This window comes from Zingiber officinale, chromosome 9A (genome assembly GCF_018446385.1).
Source record: "Zingiber officinale cultivar Zhangliang chromosome 9A, Zo_v1.1, whole genome shotgun sequence".
In the NCBI taxonomy this organism is placed as follows: Eukaryota; Viridiplantae; Streptophyta; class Magnoliopsida; order Zingiberales; family Zingiberaceae; genus Zingiber; species Zingiber officinale.
The window spans coordinates 127,102,376-127,120,606 of record NC_056002.1 but is presented as its reverse complement, the minus strand read 5'-3'; the positions used below and the strand labels follow the sequence as shown (position 1 = coordinate 127,120,606).

At 37.3% G+C, this 18,231-nt stretch overlaps 2 protein-coding genes across 3 annotated transcripts; one reads left to right on the top strand and one right to left on the bottom strand.

Moving 5' to 3' along the window:
- Positions 1 to 10,120: 10,120 nt before the first annotated feature.
- Positions 10,121 to 13,240, top strand: LOC122020537 (oleoyl-acyl carrier protein thioesterase 1, chloroplastic-like). Of its 2 annotated transcripts, none has more exons than XM_042578502.1 (7): positions 10,121 to 10,490; positions 10,891 to 11,024; positions 11,102 to 11,215; positions 12,130 to 12,225; positions 12,405 to 12,479; positions 12,584 to 12,647; positions 12,742 to 13,240. In XM_042578502.1, exons 1-7 carry the CDS (start codon positions 10,155 to 10,157, stop codon positions 13,000 to 13,002), a joined length of 1,080 nt encoding a protein of 359 aa, XP_042434436.1. In that variant the 5' UTR covers positions 10,121 to 10,154; the 3' UTR covers positions 13,003 to 13,240. The 2 variants fall into 2 exon arrangements, with proteins under 2 accessions (XP_042434436.1, XP_042434435.1); XM_042578501.1 differs by having other exon boundaries at positions 12,405 to 12,492; positions 12,579 to 12,647; positions 12,742 to 13,236.
- Positions 13,241 to 13,691: 451 nt separating this feature from the next.
- LOC122021175 (RPM1-interacting protein 4-like) lies at positions 13,692 to 17,800 on the bottom strand. Its single transcript, XM_042579253.1, has 4 exons — positions 17,642 to 17,800; positions 15,089 to 15,583; positions 14,811 to 15,008; positions 13,692 to 13,976 (listed from the first exon to the last, which is right to left on the bottom strand). The coding sequence occupies exons 1-4, from the start codon at positions 17,645 to 17,647 to the stop codon at positions 13,944 to 13,946; spliced, it is 732 nt and encodes a 243-aa protein (XP_042435187.1). The 5' UTR covers positions 17,648 to 17,800; the 3' UTR covers positions 13,692 to 13,943.
- Positions 17,801 to 18,231: the final 431 nt, after the last annotated feature.

The following is an 18,231-nucleotide window of genomic DNA, read 5'->3' as shown; positions in this document are numbered from 1 at the left end:
CCTTCTTCTAACCAGAGGTTGCTGATCTGGTTCCGGAGCATGTCCCTTCGTGTGTTGGATCGGATGAGTGCGATAGAGGGGGGGGGGGTGAATATCTCGCTTTCTAAAACTTTTCTTCTTCTTTTAGAAACCAAAGCCGTGCAGCGGAAAGTAAAATGAAAGACTAGTTCGTTTACTTCGTTCGGAGTCTAGGTCGACTCCTACTTGAAGGCCCGCGATCCTTGACCGCATCAATTGGTAATCCACTATAACCCTTCTTTCCGAAATCCTCGGAAAGAAGCAGATCGTATAGATACAAAGATATAAGATAGTAACAATCCTACTGTCTTATATGTATTTAAATGCAATATAAAAATATACTGACGATAGTAAGTGAAGGTTGAAGCTCAGTTGGTACTTCCGGACGGAGTAGCTTGAAGAGTCGTAGAAGACTTATAGCACGGTCCACTTGCAGAGATGAGCTTTGAGATGATCAGAAAATAGTGTTGTAAAGCCTCAGACCTCGATCCCCTTTTTATAAGTGTAATTGATGTTCAGTCGACCGATCCCTCTGTTCGGTCGACCGAACCAGCTCCTTTCCTTCCTGGTTGGAGTCTGACGCTGATTCGATCTTCGACATTAACTGGTCATTAAGGGTTCGGTCGATCGATCCTTCTTTTTGGTTGATCGAATAGGCTCCTTCCCTGTTCGTCGACATTTGCCGAGATTCGCATTTACTGTGCATTAATGGTTGATTGGTTCGGTTGACCGATCTATGGATTCGGTTGACCAATCAGCTCTATTTCCTTCTGCTTTTGATCGGTGTTGATTTTGTGCTGAGTCATCAGGTTCGATCGACCGAACATATTTATCAGTCGACCGATCAAGCTTTGATCTGACTCGGTCTGTTCTGGTCTGATTTGAACACTGCTTTGATTTCTCCTTGTTCGATCGACCTATTCACTGGTTCAGTCGACTAATCCAGCCGGACCTACAAAACAGTGTTAGACCCAACATCCTGCAAAACAGATGTTAGCAACAATAATATTATAATGCATGAGTAATATAAAAGACAGTAGAACTGTCTTGATCTCAACTTGAAAACCTTCCCGGTTTCTTCAGTTGGATCAGCGACCTAAGGTTGTTCCCTTCAGGAATCCCACCTCATTGTCGCTCCTCCAGTTGTTTACCTCAACCTACCTGCCAAACTTAGATCTTCCAGATCTAGTTTGGACTTTTCACTTAGTTTTGATCAGTTCGCCAGGACTTTTCTCTTGATCTTCGGTCCTCCAGACGTCTCGATCACACCGCCAAGCATCGAGTCCGCTCAACCAACTTGGACTTGCACATGGGTTCCACGATCTGCTAAGATTTCTCCTGCCTAGCCTCCAACTAGGTCTTTCCCGGTTGAGTAAATAGCCTGCACACTCAGTCAACTTGTTAAATCACAACAGGACTTAACTTGAACCTTTGACAACATCAAAACTTAGGTTTGATTCTGGTGTAATTTGCACCAACAATCTTTCCTTTTTTGATGTTTGGCAACCAAGTTCAAAGTTAAGTTAAAATATGCAAAAATTAAATAAACAAGTAATTTAACTTTTAACTCTCCCCCTGAGTTAAACAACTCCACCTGAATTCTCTATCTCTCCCCCGTTGACACCCATCAAAAATAGGGGAACACTTTAAAACCAATTTAAAAGAAAATCTTTGAGTTAAAAAAAAATTTAAGGTTTACTATCCAGTTAAAATTTCACAAAGTTTTTAAACCTATAGCAGTTTGTGAAATAATATTTGAAAAACCTAACAATTTTTAGATAAATCTTTTGAAGAATTTGAAAAATCTATGAAAAGTTAATGAATTTAAGATTTTAAAAACATAGTAAAGTTTAGCATAGGTAAAGTGTTTAGGAAAAATCCAATCTAAAAAATTATTTTTTTCATAAAAAAAATATATAGGAAGAGTGAAATAAAGTAAAAAAATCATTTTAAAAGACATATAAGAATTAAAGAATTTTTGGTACAAAATATAATAATTTTGAAAAAAATTCAACTAAAAAATTTTCAAAAATAATTTTGAAAATGAATTTATAAACACGAAAAGATTTGGAAAATTTGTAAGGTAGACTTGAAAAATATAGCTCGAATCTCCCCCTAAAGTTGATAATATTCTAAAAGTCCAAGCATGGTTAGAAAAGCTAAGGAAAAAATAACCTTATGATGAAATGTCCAACCTTTGTACAAAGCTAACTACCACAAGTTAGTAGCTATTGACTCAGGTTGTTCAATTTGAGTATTTAGGACTAACTAGGTTGTTACTAGCTAGTTAACTCAAATTGATCCATGTATGTTGTTTAAAGTCCAGATTTATAGCGATGCACTAACATAAGCATCTGAAATCTTAGGCTAGGTCCTAAGCATCTCACACATTCTAAGTTATCAAGTAAGGGATCCTACTGTACTTGTGAGATGCTGACTCCTAGAACTATATGATCATGTAATTCTACGGTAAGACCTAGGCTATTGTAGAAAATGAAAATATTTGAAAGAGTTTTGAAAACCAAAATTTGAAAAGGGAATTTGTACAAAAAATAATTTGAAAAACTACTAAGTAATATTTTGAAAGCATGTTAAGAAACCTATTCTATAAAACACAACCCTAACTGTCTTCTTAGGTTACTAAATTCTGCTTCAGGTAACAGTTTAGTAAAAATATCTGCCAAGTTAGATTTTGATTAAATATAATTAAGTTCAATATTCCCTTTGGACACATGGTCCCTAATGAAGTGAAGTTTAACCTCTATATGTTTAGTTCTAGAGTGATGAACTGGATTTTTAATTATGTTTATAGAACTTATATTATCAATGTTGGTTTTTACATTTTTATAATCTAGATTAAAGTCTTTTAATATATGGGACATCCATAGCAATTGGGCTACGCATTCGTCCATTGCTATGTATTCGACTTCAGTGGTAGATAAGGCTACACATTGTTGCTTACGACTAAACCAACTAACTAAAGATGATCCTAGCAATTGACATCCTTCACTAGTACTCTTTCTGTCTAACTTACATCCAGCATAATCCGAATCAGAATACCCAACCAAGTCAAATTGTGAAGTTCTAGGGTACCAAATTCCTACACTAATAGTTCCTTTTAAATATTTAATAATTTGTTTAACCAAGGATAAATGTGACTCTTTTGCACAAGTTTGGTATCGGACGCATTTACTTACTGCAAATAAAATGCCAGGTCTACTTGCAGTTAAGTAGAGTAAACTACCTATCATGCTTCTATAATATTTTAAGTCAACGAGTGTACCATTTTCGTCACTATCAAGATTAATGCTACTTGCCATAGGTGTTTTAAGTTCTTTAGAGTTTTCCATACCAAATTTTTTAAGAAGATCTTTTATGTACTTAGTTTGATGTACATAGTTACCATCTTTAGTTTGTATAATTTGAAGACCTAAAAAATAAGTTAATTCAACAATCAAACTAATTTCAAATTCATTTTCCATTAAAGTTACAAATTCCTTTAAGAATTTTGAGTTGGTTGAACCAAATACAATATCGTTAGCATAAACTTGAGCTATGAAAATGTCTGAGTTAAAGATCTTAATAAAAAGTGTAGGATCTTAATAAAACTTGGGCTCCCCAATAGGTTGGTCAATAGATTGGGACAAGTTTTCTCACGTAGATGCAAGAGCACAGAAGAAGGCTGAATTGATCAGCCGATTGATTCAGCCTCTCCAATCGATCGGCCAATCGATTGGGAGACGACCGTTGCGCAGGATAAAGCCGTTGTCGAGCGTCTTCCTCCTCATCTCTTCCTCTCCACTTCTTGCGACGATTTCTCACAAGTTCACGTCAGATCTTGAAGCTTCTTGGAGTAAAGTGTTGCTGCACTTCCAATATCAAGAGGTGTTCCACATAAGGAGAAGCAATCTAGGGTTTTGTAAATCTTGTAAGATTTGTATTGTATAAGCTTGTTTTTCTTTCTTCTTGTATTGAGAGGTTGTACAAGGCTTATCCGCCTTCGGTAGTTACTGAGAAGAAGTGTTTTATTAGTGGATGAGTGAGTGAGGGCTGGACATTGGATTAGTCACCTCTTCTTGAGGTGCATATCATCATCATCAAAGTAAGCAACGAAGCACGATGAGCTATTCACGCCCTAGCTACAAATCGACCCTAACAACTAAGTGTATAAAATATGAATCTGGGAGTTAATGGTTAAACAACCTTAGCAAGTAGACGAGTGGAGGAAAATAAGGTTTAGGTCCTGTCAATCGCCTACGTCTCCTTCGACTATATTTGAAGGGAAGGCTAGTGATACGAGTTATATCGAGCAAGTTCTGGATATGATGTGAAGATTTTGGTTAAAGTGGTGTGGTGGTTAAAGTTGAGATAGGAAAGCAATCCCCATCTGGTTCTGTTGATCATCCAACTTTTAGGTCTTGCTCAGATGACTCTAGCGTACAATACTTAGATGGGGTCAACCTGAATGAATATTATGTAACGACCACCCTTCTTACTACTACTCTGAGGGTGACCGCTACTGGTTCTACTAACTACACATAACACCATACTACTTACTTTAATAATAGAGATACATTAAACTAATGGAAACATATCACCTATCAGAATATGTCTCTAAGTAGCAGCATAAAATTTTCTTTCTTGATACATATTTTTCTTTTCTTTTCTTCCTTGTTTATTTTTACAGGATTAAACATGCAATTAAGTGAAGCAACAAGTAAGAAGACATACGGACAGATGAAGCTTAAATACTTCTACTGCTTGCTACATCTTTGTTAACTTGCATTCATTAAAGGAATGTAGTTATTCATTCTACAAATTAAAACTACTGTTCATCAGTTTAAAACAACCAAACATCACATGCTTTTCTTTCATACACATGCTTTTCTTTCATACACCAAAACTCTTACTGCTCATGCATTTCTAACAACCCGAACAGAGCACCCTTTTCTTATTTTTTATAGACAAGACCAAAGAATTCCTGCAGATTTAATTCCCACGGCAAACAAACTGACAGCAATAGTGATACCAAGCATAGGAAAATTTCTAGCATTTCACAGCCGATTACAATTTCCAGCAGTAACAAAAGGAAAACTGAGCATAGGAAATTGCTAACTATTCATGTATACCACTTACTGCAATTAAAAATCAAATTAACTCACATAGATTTCTGCAAACTGGAATCTATCACTACAGCAGAAATTTATCATGTGGCAGTTTTTTTTCCCTTAAAGCAAAACTCATATAGAATACTAACATGCACATAAAGTACTGAGCTTATAACAACCAACTGTAACAACACTACTGAGCATAAGAATACCACTGAAAATACTGAGCATATAACAATCCAGCATGCATAAAACTTCTGAGCATTTAACCAAGCATTTAACCAAGCATTTAACCATCCGAATGGTTCCAGAAATTTAACAGAACAAAGGCATTTGAACAACTTCAAAACAACAAAACAGAAAGAGCAAAAAGAATCTATATTTCTCTAAATTCTCCTAGTTATTTAAGAAGAAAACTAATTAAATTAACTTGCAACAATTTCTTAGCAAGGTCCCAAGCTCCCATAACAGCCATCACACACACCATCAACATCTCCTTGTCGCCTTCTTCTATAACACTTTAGCTTTTCCTTTATTTTTATCTATATCTGCGGTAGGAGGAAAAAAAATAGTATCTATAAGCTAAAAGCTTAGTAAGTGCTTTCTACTCACAAAATCCGATAAGGAATCCATAAACATAACTGAAAACAGGGAGTACATGCTCAACATGAAAATAGCAGATAGAACTACATCATGCATCTCTAAAGCAAACAACAATTTAACTTGCTAGAAATTTGCAACTTAGATAAAAGAACTTGTTCTGTTTGTTTCCAAAATTAATACTTTTATACTTTAAAAATAATATTCAACTTTACTTGGGCCCGACATTGTACCACTTTGCGCGCCTTTCTTAATGAGAATTGAGGTAGCTAATCCCAAAACCATTAAGACACTTCTAGACCTTATGTCTAGGGGCAACTTGGAGCCCATCCCTTGGACCTTGTGTCCGGTACATGCCCTTTTAAAAGTAAAATACTTTTCTTTATATCCTTCTTTAAATACTTCTTGTAATAAAATGCCTTGGCATTTATTTAAGCACTTAGTGTGCTTTGATTCTAAATTCTGGAATTCAAGATCAATTTGTGACCTTAGTCTTACTTTGCTTGTATTTCTCACATATATACATTATGCACGGGATTCTAAAACCATATGCCACTAATATATATCTGGATATATTCAAAACAAACTCAATCAGAATTTAAAACCTACATGGTCTTAGGAAGCTCACGGCAGTAACAGGTTTCAAATGACAAACTTGTGAAACTAAGCATTTTTGAATCTTAACCATTCTTTAATCATGCCGTGATTGGAAAGAAGCATAGCTACTTAGACATGCTTGAAATGTAAGGTAAATACATCCAAATAAGCATGCTGTGACAATCAAGGAAAACATCAAAACTCTGTCCGTGCATTAAAAATGGCCAAAAGAACTTAACCCAAAAACTTAAACCGAATTGTTAAAGCAAGGATTGCAATCTAATCCATATGCTAGAATGAAAAGGTTGCTATTGTTCATTTCACAACAAAATGCAAAACAAAACCCCGAGAGCTACTCCTACCGCAGGTGAGAAGCACTTACAACGGTGTTCTTGGACTTACAACCCGAGGAGCGCTCTAGGTTTTCGGTAGAGCTTCGGTTTCTCCCTCTTCCTTGTGTTTCCCGAGCTTTCCTTGCCGGAAAGGTCACCCACGGTTGGAGACCGGCCGGAAAACACCTCGCCGACGTCGGGAGGAGGAACCCTAGCCTTGGCTGCGGTTTTCGCCCAAGAGAAGAATCGCGCCGTCGGGAGAGGAAAAAGAGAGGAAAAGCTTAGGTTTAGGTCACGGAAAATCACTTAACCCTTTATAACTTAGTTTTAATTCGATTCCAACTATGCTTAAATCTATTTCTCTCCATACTAGGTTAATAAAACACGCGCAGCCCAGTTGGTTAGTCGGCTCTCAACCAACCAAGGGTCTAGGCTTCGAATCCTTATCCGCGCACCTTTTTATTTTCAAAGTTTATTTTCGGTTTCTAAAATATCGCTTAACTATGCTATAAACTTAATTCTTTCCTTATAAGGTTAACAAAAACCTTGTAGCTCAGCTGGTTGGGCTGGGTTCGGCTGAGATTCGGTTCGGGTCAAGGTCTTGGGTTCGAGTCTCCCCTTCAACGTTTTTTTTTTCAAAACTTCTTTCTTTTTGTGACCCTACTAAACGACCTCCAAAAATTTGCATAAAAATGCTCTAAAAATTCCTAAAAATCTCTAGAATATTTTAAAAGTATTTCCAAATATTTTTATGGACTTTTAGAACTTAAAATAAGGAAAATTGGGTCGTTACATATTAAATTCCCAAGGAACACCTAACCAGGTAAAACCTAGGTTGGGAAGAGGTACTTAATCTTATATATAGCTCTTGATGCATGTTTGGCCTGGTAAAGGCTGAACGAGTATAAGATTCACTGGGAACACCCAGTCGGGCAAAGTACGGACAAACCCAGAGATATTTAATCTTATATATAACTCTTGATGCACGTTCGACCGAGTAAAGGCCGAACAAGTATAAGGTTCTCTGTGAACACTCGGTCGGGCAAAGTCTACACAGACCAAGAGATATTTAATCTTATATATAGCTCTTAATACACATTCGGCCAGGTAAAGGCCGAACGAACATAAGGTTCCCTGGAAACACCCGGCCTGGTAAAGCCCGGGTCTGAAATACTTAATCTCGAATATAGCTTTTGATATATGTTCGGTTAGGTAAAGGCTGAACGAGCATAAGGTTTTCTGTGAACACCCGATCGGGCAAAGCCCGGACAAACCCAGAAATAATTAATCTTATATATAACTCTTGATATACGTTCGGTCGGGTAAGGCCGAATGAGCATAAGGTTCTTAATAAACACTCGACTGAACAAGGGTCGTGCAAGCTTAATAATATTTCGTCTCATAAAATTCTTTATACATACACTATCGTTCGGAGATGGGTAGATTGAACATATGTCTCTCTGTATATGCCTGGCTTGGCAAAGGTCAGATGAGTTTAAAGTACCTAAAGATATAGTACCCCTAAAATATAGCTCTAACATTCGTGCTTTATTATATGACTCCTCAAGTGAACTTATGACATAATATGGGTATTATATTAGTTTCTGAATAGGTTTTTGGAGTATTTAATATATAATCAAGCAGATTAATACAATAGCAAATAATACGGCCGGTCTTGTGGAGCGGCTGAGATGCATTCAGCAGGCAAATAGCAGACAACATGTTGATAGTCTATCATAATTATCGGGGAATATTCTCTTGAAATCTCCTTTGAAAATTATTTGGTTTCCTATTAATGAGACAGTTATAATACCGTTTTCCTCCAAAAACCTCATTAATGATGCGAAGCAGAAAGGACAAAAGAAGTACATCTGTGGGTAGGAAAAAAATTTCTCGGATTATCATGAAACACTCAGATTGTATTTTCTTCCATCACCTAACAAACTCTAACAAACCGGGGATCACCTCACGATCACGGAGGTTATGTGAGGTGGTATAAAAAAGGAATCCTCTCTGCTAGAGAGGTACGCAAACATTTACATCTGAGTCTGACTTTTTTGGTATTTTCTTTACTGTTATTCTTCCACATTCGAGAGAGGAGACTGACTTGAACATTGGAGGATCTAGCCAAAGATCCCCACCTTGGTCTTAGGTCACTGATGCTTTGTCAGCTCATCTAATTGTGTGCAAGATTATTAAAGAGTTCCTTTAAATCTTGAAAAACTTATTACTCTTCGATCGATCATTCATTAGAGCCAGCGTGTTATCTCATAGCCTTCAGACACCTTCCGATAGAAATGAGATAAGTTTATTTGCACTGGTCTAGGACTGTTCTATGTTTGGTTTCCCTCACTTTGGTAAGAGATTTGACTTGGACATCAAAGGATTTTCATCGATGTATCCCCTTGACCTCCTTCTAATCCTTTCATTATTAGCGCAGTTCTTTCATCACTCTGTCTCTTTCCACCGTAATCGTTTGAGAGCTCTAATCTGACTAATATCATTCCAACAGATCATACTCGATTTGACTAGAATTTGACCTATAAATGATCGATGTGTCTGTCTATTGATATGACAAGAGCCTACTTCCCGAAGTCATCTAGCTATTCGATCTCATTCGGATCATTTCTCATTTTCACTTTTTTATATTACATCTCCACATCTTACAATTTGATTAATCTTTGAAATGACGATCCAGCCCTATATTTTACCCATCAAATAAATAGAAAAATACTCACGATTATCCATCCTACGATTGTGCGCCCTCAGCGATCAACATACTTAATTAGACTTGCCATCCTATTATACGAAAATATTCTATAATATATTATAACTGAGGTTTGAATTTTTATGCCCAACGCCCAAGGGCATTGCTCATTTACACGTTCAAACGACGTGAATGGTTGATATTGATCCAGCAAACAATATCTTATGAATAAAAAGAATTTATATATATATAAAAGCAATGTGATTAAATATCAGTCTTTTTCCATATTCCATTGATGGATGGTAGTCGGCGAGATTTGCTCAACTAAGAGGCAAATTACTAATGAATTAAAAAGATATTCATTTATTTATTTTTCTTTTTAAATTGCACAAGATAAACTATGATGATTAAAAAAAGGTAAATGGAAGAGAGAGTGAGTTATATGGGGAATAAGAATTTATGCTCTACTAACTTTAAAATTCGACCTTTGGATCACATGGCTTTGGAAGGTAAACGGAAGTGCTTCTCTACGATCTAACCTCCGCCGTCCAATTCTCGTATAACCCACATCACACCATCTGATCACATGGCTGCCATTTACGAGAAAACGTTCCGTTATATGGCATCCCGCTAATTCCGATCTTCGCCTCGTATTATCCGCTCATGATCGATCGGACGGCGGAGGGTACTCAATCTCATCATCGTTACTATCGCCCACGAATCCTATAAACTGAAGGCGCCGCGAGGAGAGCGGTGCAAGCGCCTCGCGGACCAACTGGGATCTCAAGCGGGATGGCAGCGATGCTGTGGTGCTCCACGTCGCAGGGTCCGATACGGTCTCCCGAGGCGACGCCGGCAGCCCAATGTGGCCCCCTGAGGAACTGGGCCGGGGTGCGGACCGTGCGGTGCGCCTGCAAGGCAATCTCCGGGCTGGAGGTGGCTGTTGCGGCAACCGCAGCGGCCGCCTCCGGCGAAAAAGGCGCCGGAGAGAAGGGGCTGGCTGAAAGGTTGAGGCTCGGGAGTCTGCTACCTGATGGATTGTCGTATAAGGAGTGTTTCATCATAAGATGCTACGAGGTGGGGATCAACAAGACAGCTACAGTGGAGACCATCGCCAACCTTCTCCAGGTTCTGATAAAGATCCCAACTTTGCGCTAATTACTATTGTTTTCCCTATTTGTGTCTGCAAATATCTTCACCCATTACTCTGTTTGATTTGAAAATTTCTCTCAAAAAATACATTTTCAATCCTGTTTCCTGAAGAAACTCGTTTGTTTACTTCATAAATTTGCATTCTTCCTTATTCAAGTGTTTCTTAATACTGGTATCATAGATATTCTCATCGATTTGAATATATACTCACTTCTGATCGTTTAATTCATCAATTCTTCCATCTGTTTGATTGGCCTTTGTTTCTGTTTAACCCAATTTTAAGTCATGCCCCTTGTTTATCTGAAAGTATGGATCCTGAAGTGATAGGGGTGAGCATCATGATGTGTTATATTGTTTAACATTATCACCTCTGCAGGAAGTAGGAGGTAGCCATGCACAAAGTCTCGGGTTCTCCACTGATGGATTTGCTACAACGCCTACTATGAGAAAGCTTGGCCTAATATGGGTGACTTCTCGAATGCACATTGAAATATACAAGTATCCTGCTTGGTGGGTTCTTGAAAATGCCCCCTTTGGTGTACTAATAATTTATGAGATCGAACCCAATATCATTTTTTTTTTGGTAGGGGTGAGGTGATTGAGATAGAGACTTGGTGCCAAAGTGATGGAAGAATGGGAACAAGGCGGGATTGGATTCTCTGGGATTTGGCTACTGGTGAAGTTATCGGTAGAGCTACCAGGTCAGATTGCAAATTTCTACGACCAATTTAGTCATGTCAAAATAGGGGTAATCTGTTTGATTTTGTTTATTTCAGTCTAATTGATGTGGTTAAACACAGCCACTAGTCACATGCACTGTTGGGGCGAAGACACATGTTTGCTCTGATGATCAACAAACGTGAACAAGGTTCAATCTGTTTGCGTAGATATTGAAGATAATCTAGAGTGATATCAATAAGTTAAAGGAAAATCCAACAAATAAATTTCTGCACTTTGTACAAGAGATGCCCCAATACTCCCTAGACCTCTCTCTTAACATCAACTAAGGAAAGTTGAAAACCTCACCTCTAGTGCAAGTCCAATAGAAAAAAATTTGCTGTGAAGAAACCTTTGCAGCTCTTTTAGTCTCCTACAACTTCTGAATTCTGAATGCATTACAAACTCTCCTAGATGCGAAGATGCTTTGCCTCCATGGGCATAGCTGAATTGGTACTTGGGAGGTAGATTGCCACATGAGAGCCGAGATCGAATCTTCAGAGGAATAATTTCTTGGGAAATAAAATCCTTCCCACCTGAAGAGGCCGCTCGGTCACCGTGATTTACTTCCTTCATCTCGCTATGGGGCGCTTGGGGTTAGTGAGTCACCTTTTTGCAAGATGCTCCACCGGCGACAAATTTACTATGTCAACCATCATCATGTAAAATCATACTTAAAATCATCCAAAAAAAAAAATCTTAAAGGTTTAATTTCACACTTGGGTTGCAGAAATCAACAAATAAGAGTAAGTTTGTGACTTCATTCTGCCTGATTAGGAGGAGCTTTTAGAAGTTTTATATTGAGGAAGCAATAGGGTAAAATATAACTAGTTCTATTTCTTAATTCTGTTTCTTGGTAGCGCGAGAGATATTGCTTCTCACTTTATTTTTGTCTCAGCAAGTGGGTGATGATGAATGAAAAAACCCGGAAGCTTCAACGAGTAAGTGATGAAGTCAGGGAAGAAGTGTTTGTGCATTGCCCAAGAACTCCCAGGTAAGCATCTGAAGGGTCTTCTTTTTAGTCCTTCAAGTATCATGGATTTCCCTTTAGCTATGCAGAATAAATGATTTTGTTATATGAAGCATAATTTTTAACTTGGTCTCTACCATTTCCCACTGTTGGCAATTTGTTACATTTAGAAATGTATGTTGTATAACTTTTTGTCTATGTAGATTAGCATTTCCAGAGGAAAACAATGGCAGTCTAAAGAAAATTCCAAAACTGGATGATCCTGCTCAATATTCCCGGTTAGGGCTTGTGGTAGGGTATTCTATTCAGTGAAATATTCTTAGAATAAGTCAACCGATATCACTTTGCTGATGATCAAATCCATTTGATTTATGGAGCCAAGGAGAGCTGATTTGGACATGAACCAACACGTAAACAACGTAACCTACATCGGATGGGTCCTTGAAGTATGTGCTCCTGATTTAACCTTACCACGCATGCTAAGTTACAGCATATAATCAATTGACATTGCTTTCCTCGTACATATTGACACTCTTGCAGAGCATACCGCAAGAGATCATAGACACTCATGAGCTGCAAACAATCACTCTAGATTATCGCCGAGAATGCCAACATGATGATGTTGTGGATTCACTTAGTAGTCCAGAAGTTTCAGAGAATGGTAGCACAAATGGAGTTGTCTCCTCCAGTCCCTATGTTCACGATCAAGAACTGCAGCAGTTCTTGCACTTCTTGAGATTGTCAGGAAGTGGTCTCGAAATAAACAGAGGCTGTACGGTGTGGAGGAAGCTGGCTCGCTGAGGTTTTGGACTGTATATTCTGGCTCTTTGTTAACAAATAAAGAATATGGTTGAGCTTGTTGAGTTGTCGTAGCTATCATAATCACTCATCATTCATCTTCATCTGGTGTTCCTTTTAGAGGCTATTGGAATTTCTCCTCTTGTTGGAAGAAAGGCATAGTGATAGTGATCAGTTTTTATGGAGAGAACTATTAAGTTTGTCCTCTATTTGCTCTATATCAATGAAATAACTTGGTGGTGAGAAAGATCCTTGTTGTTGTCCAGTGATGTGACTTGGATATTGTGTACCATAGGTCCCTTCCAATGGTTGACACTGTTGGAGGGAAATCTGTTAAAATCGATTCAACTAATTCCATCAATCAGTTTGTAGATATGGATTGAGCTAATAAGGTGTTGGTTTGGCTACATCGGTAAGGGTTTATTAGTCATCACACTTCTTAGGCTATGGTATACATGCATATTCTTTTTAGGATTGTTCCACTCAGTTGTTTAAGATTTATTGGCAATCTACACTCTAAATTTCAAATCTTAATAAATATTTAAAGGTTTGGAACTCTTTAGAGAGGACAAATCTTAATAAATATTTAAAGGTTTGGAACTCTTTAGAGAGGAGAGGAAAAGAAGATTTAGACATTGTAACAAAGAGAGAACTCATGGACAAAAGAGAGAGTAATCCATTGCCCAAGGATATTCATAATAATATATTGGATTATCATCCATTATTTTGAACTGGATACACAATCAAAACATGGCACAATATTCTGCAAAAGACTGATAATACCAAAACAAGGCACAATAATCTGCAAAAGATTAATAAATATCAAAACAAGACACAATGGAATTGACCGACTTCATCTATTGAGATCCTTAATATCACACAAAATAAGTATATATTTTGTTGGCTAATTACAGCATCAAGCCTTCCTAAGCTTTGAGGATAGCTCACTTTTTGCACCAGCCAAAGCACGAGCAAGTCTGTTGAAAGAGAGATGAAAGATCATAAAGATGTAATTCGACTAGATTGAGAACGAGCCAAGTCTTATTTTACACTCCATGAGCTTAAAATTGTCGAACACGATAACACATGAGAGACGATCAAATTTCATTAAGTCGAAGTGATCGAATGAAAAACATCAAGGCTGGTACTCTCGTCCATCCAAAGTATCACAGTATCATATGAACACATGCCAATATTTGTCTTGTAGAGTATGATTGATCCAGAATCGCACTGTATTAAATGTCTAGCTAGAAATATGCTTTACTAATATGGCTACAAGACTCTATTGCGACATTTCAAGTTTGGCAATTTCAAATATAGAAGATAGGAACCAGAATTGACTAGTTGTAACAACCATATTAACCAATTTATACTGATAAAAGTACTAGTGCACTCCTAACTTCATATGAATTGTGAACTATCAATGCTTAGACAAAGATACGGCGGCGGCTATTTAGATGAAAGTATTCAACTCTGATGGTAGTATCTGAGGTGAATATACAAAAAAGTGTCGGCATCAAAATTTCATGTTCAAGCAATTGATAAAAAGATTTGACATAAATAAGAAATATCCTGAAAGGTAGACTAAGAAATATAATGGTATCAGGAATCTGATTGTTGATTGTTTCTCTTATGATTCCTTGAACAAGCTTAGTTATTTCTAATCATACTTGATGGTTTATGTTTAACCTTAAGATTGAAACCAAAACCCATATCAATATGTTACACAGAAACCATGTAACGGACTCTGATAAAAAAAAATGGAGCTATTGTTATTTAAAAATTAATCGAGGATATAGGGAGCAACATACAGCAGATTCATGACTGTTTTCCTGACTATTATCAGCTGTCGTATTGTTTGGTACATTGGGAACAGTAGCTGGTCGAGTTTGTCTCCCTTCTTTTTCTTTATCTTCTCTCACTTTGCTAAATATGACGGAATAACCATCAGCCATATAAAGATCTTCATTCCACTCTCCAAATTTAGGAACAGCTTGCCCTTTCTTAATCTGCCAGAAAACCACTGCATAATTAAGTATTTGGCCAAATCAATAGATGATGAATTATAGACATATCTTGAACAACTTACTGTATTTTCATCTCCAACACCAGCCATTCTCAAACCTCCGGGAGAGTTTGACATAGAACCATAGTTACCCTCTGACAACCCTTCAGAAGTAGAATACACATTATTGTTCATTTGATAATGAGGATGGAGTGGAGAGGCATTCCCTTTGTAATCAGACCCATCGCCTACTTGATGTAATCTACTTTGATAATCACCAGAAGGCATTTGATCCTCATATCTATTATTAGGAGAATCTATGGTGTGTTTATGGATGATAGGATCATGGTGTAAAGGTGAGCCACCTTGGTGAGGAGAGCTTGTAAGTGGTGGGACATGGATCAATGTTGCACCTGCATGAAATTCTTCAGGGTTATCATGCGGATTGTCTGCATTCACTGCTTTTGTTCCCATTCTTCCCTTGCGAGCTTTCTCAAAATACTGTGTGTAAGGAAAAGAAACAGTGTCAACAGCCTCATCGCCTTCCCAATTTCCAAATTTAGGAACATGGGTGCCTTGCTGCAATAAAAGAGAATAGAAGCTTATTATTTGTTTTGTGTTATGAAGTATATTGACGGAGAACTTTCTCACTCAAGAACCAAATAAAGCAGCGTGATCTACACTTACTATGGAACAAATACTAGTGCTCTCTGCTAATAAGAATCAGTATGCGAAGTAACAGTTCCAGAAAAACAAAGTAAGCAGTATAATTATAAAGCAAACTTCAAGTGGCAGGAGTCTAAGTCCAGTTTTAGATTTTAGCAACCTCTTCAAAAATCTCTTAAAATGAACATGACTGTTTAAGTTCTAGACAGGCACATGCAAATATTGCTGCTCTTTAGATTTATGCACCATCAATTAATCTGTACAAACCTTGACTTAAACTTGAGTTTCCTCATAACCACACACAGTGCCGCTTGGTATAAGTTGCTATTTATTTTTTTTCGGCTCTAGGGGGGCCGCTGATGTGGCGGTTCCACATTTTTTTTGGTATAAGTTGCTATTTAAACATTCTGCCAACCCACAAATTGACTTTTTACAACTATTGGTTACATATAAAATTCACAAGTGGTTCTTGACAGCTTGAAAATGCATACACAATTCATAGGTTAAATTATATGTACCCCTCTAGTTTACTCGCATTCCATGTATACTCCATTTTTTTCTGCAAATGGACACTTTAGTTGATCATGTGGTTTATTTAGCATGGAAAAATTACGCACATCGGTGCTACATATCATGTATCCTTGATTAAGTATTTGATAGGATAAAGTGGATATTCTTGAAGAAAAATAGTGTAAAATGTAATGCCAACAAACTTGAAGCGGGGAACATATAACTTACCCTTATACGTGTATATTGAAAAAGGTCTTAGAAATGGATTCTTCTGCAGTTTCAATATAGGTTGAAATAATTGTAACAGAGTTCACATTCTCCTAGCAAGCCAGTTCTTCAACTCCAGTTAGTATATTATGTAATTAATGACAAAATGTCAATAAAGCAAGCATATCTGATAGGTTACAGATTACTGAACATGAAAGCCATGTTACAAAATCAAAGGCCTTGCTGTGAATCTCTTTGCTTCTAAATTATCATTTCACTATAAGATTAATGCCTACTTAGAAACTAATGTATGTTCATTTTTAAGCAAAAAATTTTAGTATGGATAATATGCTCTTCCCAACTGTTACTACTATATTTGTTTTGGAAAAAAACTAAATAATGACAATAATGATAAACAGATACATAAAGCAAGAAAGACATTGAAGTACTAACAAAAACTAAATGGTGTGGCATCCATCTATTTCCAGAGAAGCTCCTACCTGCCTAAGTTTTGAATTGTATACAAGAGGAAGGCCATATCCAAACAATAGATACAAGCTTTGTAGAACAATTCAGCCAGTAATAGGTAGGAAAGTTTTTTTTTTAAAAATAATAGTAATAGAATAAAATAAAATAAAATAAAAAATAGCCTTGTCTCCCAGTAACCAATATAGAAACAGAAGTAAAAGCTACAGCTGTCCAAATGTCTCCCTAAACACTGTCATCACTTTATCCCAAAGACCATACCCTGTCTTTTCGACATCACCTACGCAGTGTGAACGTCGCAGGATATGGCTGAAGTATAGAATCTGAAGTCAGCCACTTCGTTCATATCCCAAAACCCAAAGGGAGGATCCAGGGTGAATGGATAAGGATCTTCTGGTACGGCCCACACTTCAACTTAATTACCTCGGCCAGAAATCCATGGCCGATCCCTTTTCCTTGATCCGACAGACTACGTAACCCTACACATGCCTATTCTACAGCTCGGAAGGCGACATAGTTTGCTAAACCTCCAACTTTAACAACCACAAACACCGATCGATTGCGAAACAGAAGAAGCAACACGGAGTGGATCAAAGAAATCAATAATCAATCAAACAAAAAACTCAAACGGCTCAACAAGCCCTAACAAAGTCCAACTGAACCAATCAAACTGCCCGAGATCGAAAATTTATCATTTCCAAGGAAATTAGTAAAAGCAAAAAGTCCCAAATGTCGTCAGAGAGGGCAAAAATCAGAAAAAAGACTGACCGCCATTGAACCACTGGGATCTCGAAAGCCACTTCGAAAGACAAGATTCGGAAAGGCGCCTCCTTTACGTTTCGGCGCCCTTTCCGATTCTTCGCGTCCTCTATTGTTCTCCCTCGATGCAAAGGAAGAACAACGAAGAGGTGTAGAAGAGCTGAAGGGGGCATTGACTCAATGTTGACCCCTTTACCAGCGAGCCACTGCAGGTCTGACACGTCAACCGTACCATTTTATTACTAGTCAATGCGTGCTGAAATAAACAAAATTAATCAATTGAAATAAACAAGGGAATTTTAATAGGCGGATTTATCAAACAAGATAACTAGTTTTACATATTAATTAAAAAATATGTCCATTTTGAAATTGATAAAAAAAAATTTCTAAACCACTTTATTTTTTTCTAAAATAATCTAATCTCTTTTTTCATCTTAGAACAAACTGATGGCTTGCTCTCCCATATATTGAGCTTTATCTAGGAGTTTATGATTATTATACAAGGTAAGGCTATAATTGTCGAGACTGTCACCGTAATCAAGAAGTACTTTCGTAGCATCAGAAAAGACTCATGGATTATTGCACCATCTTTCTCATTC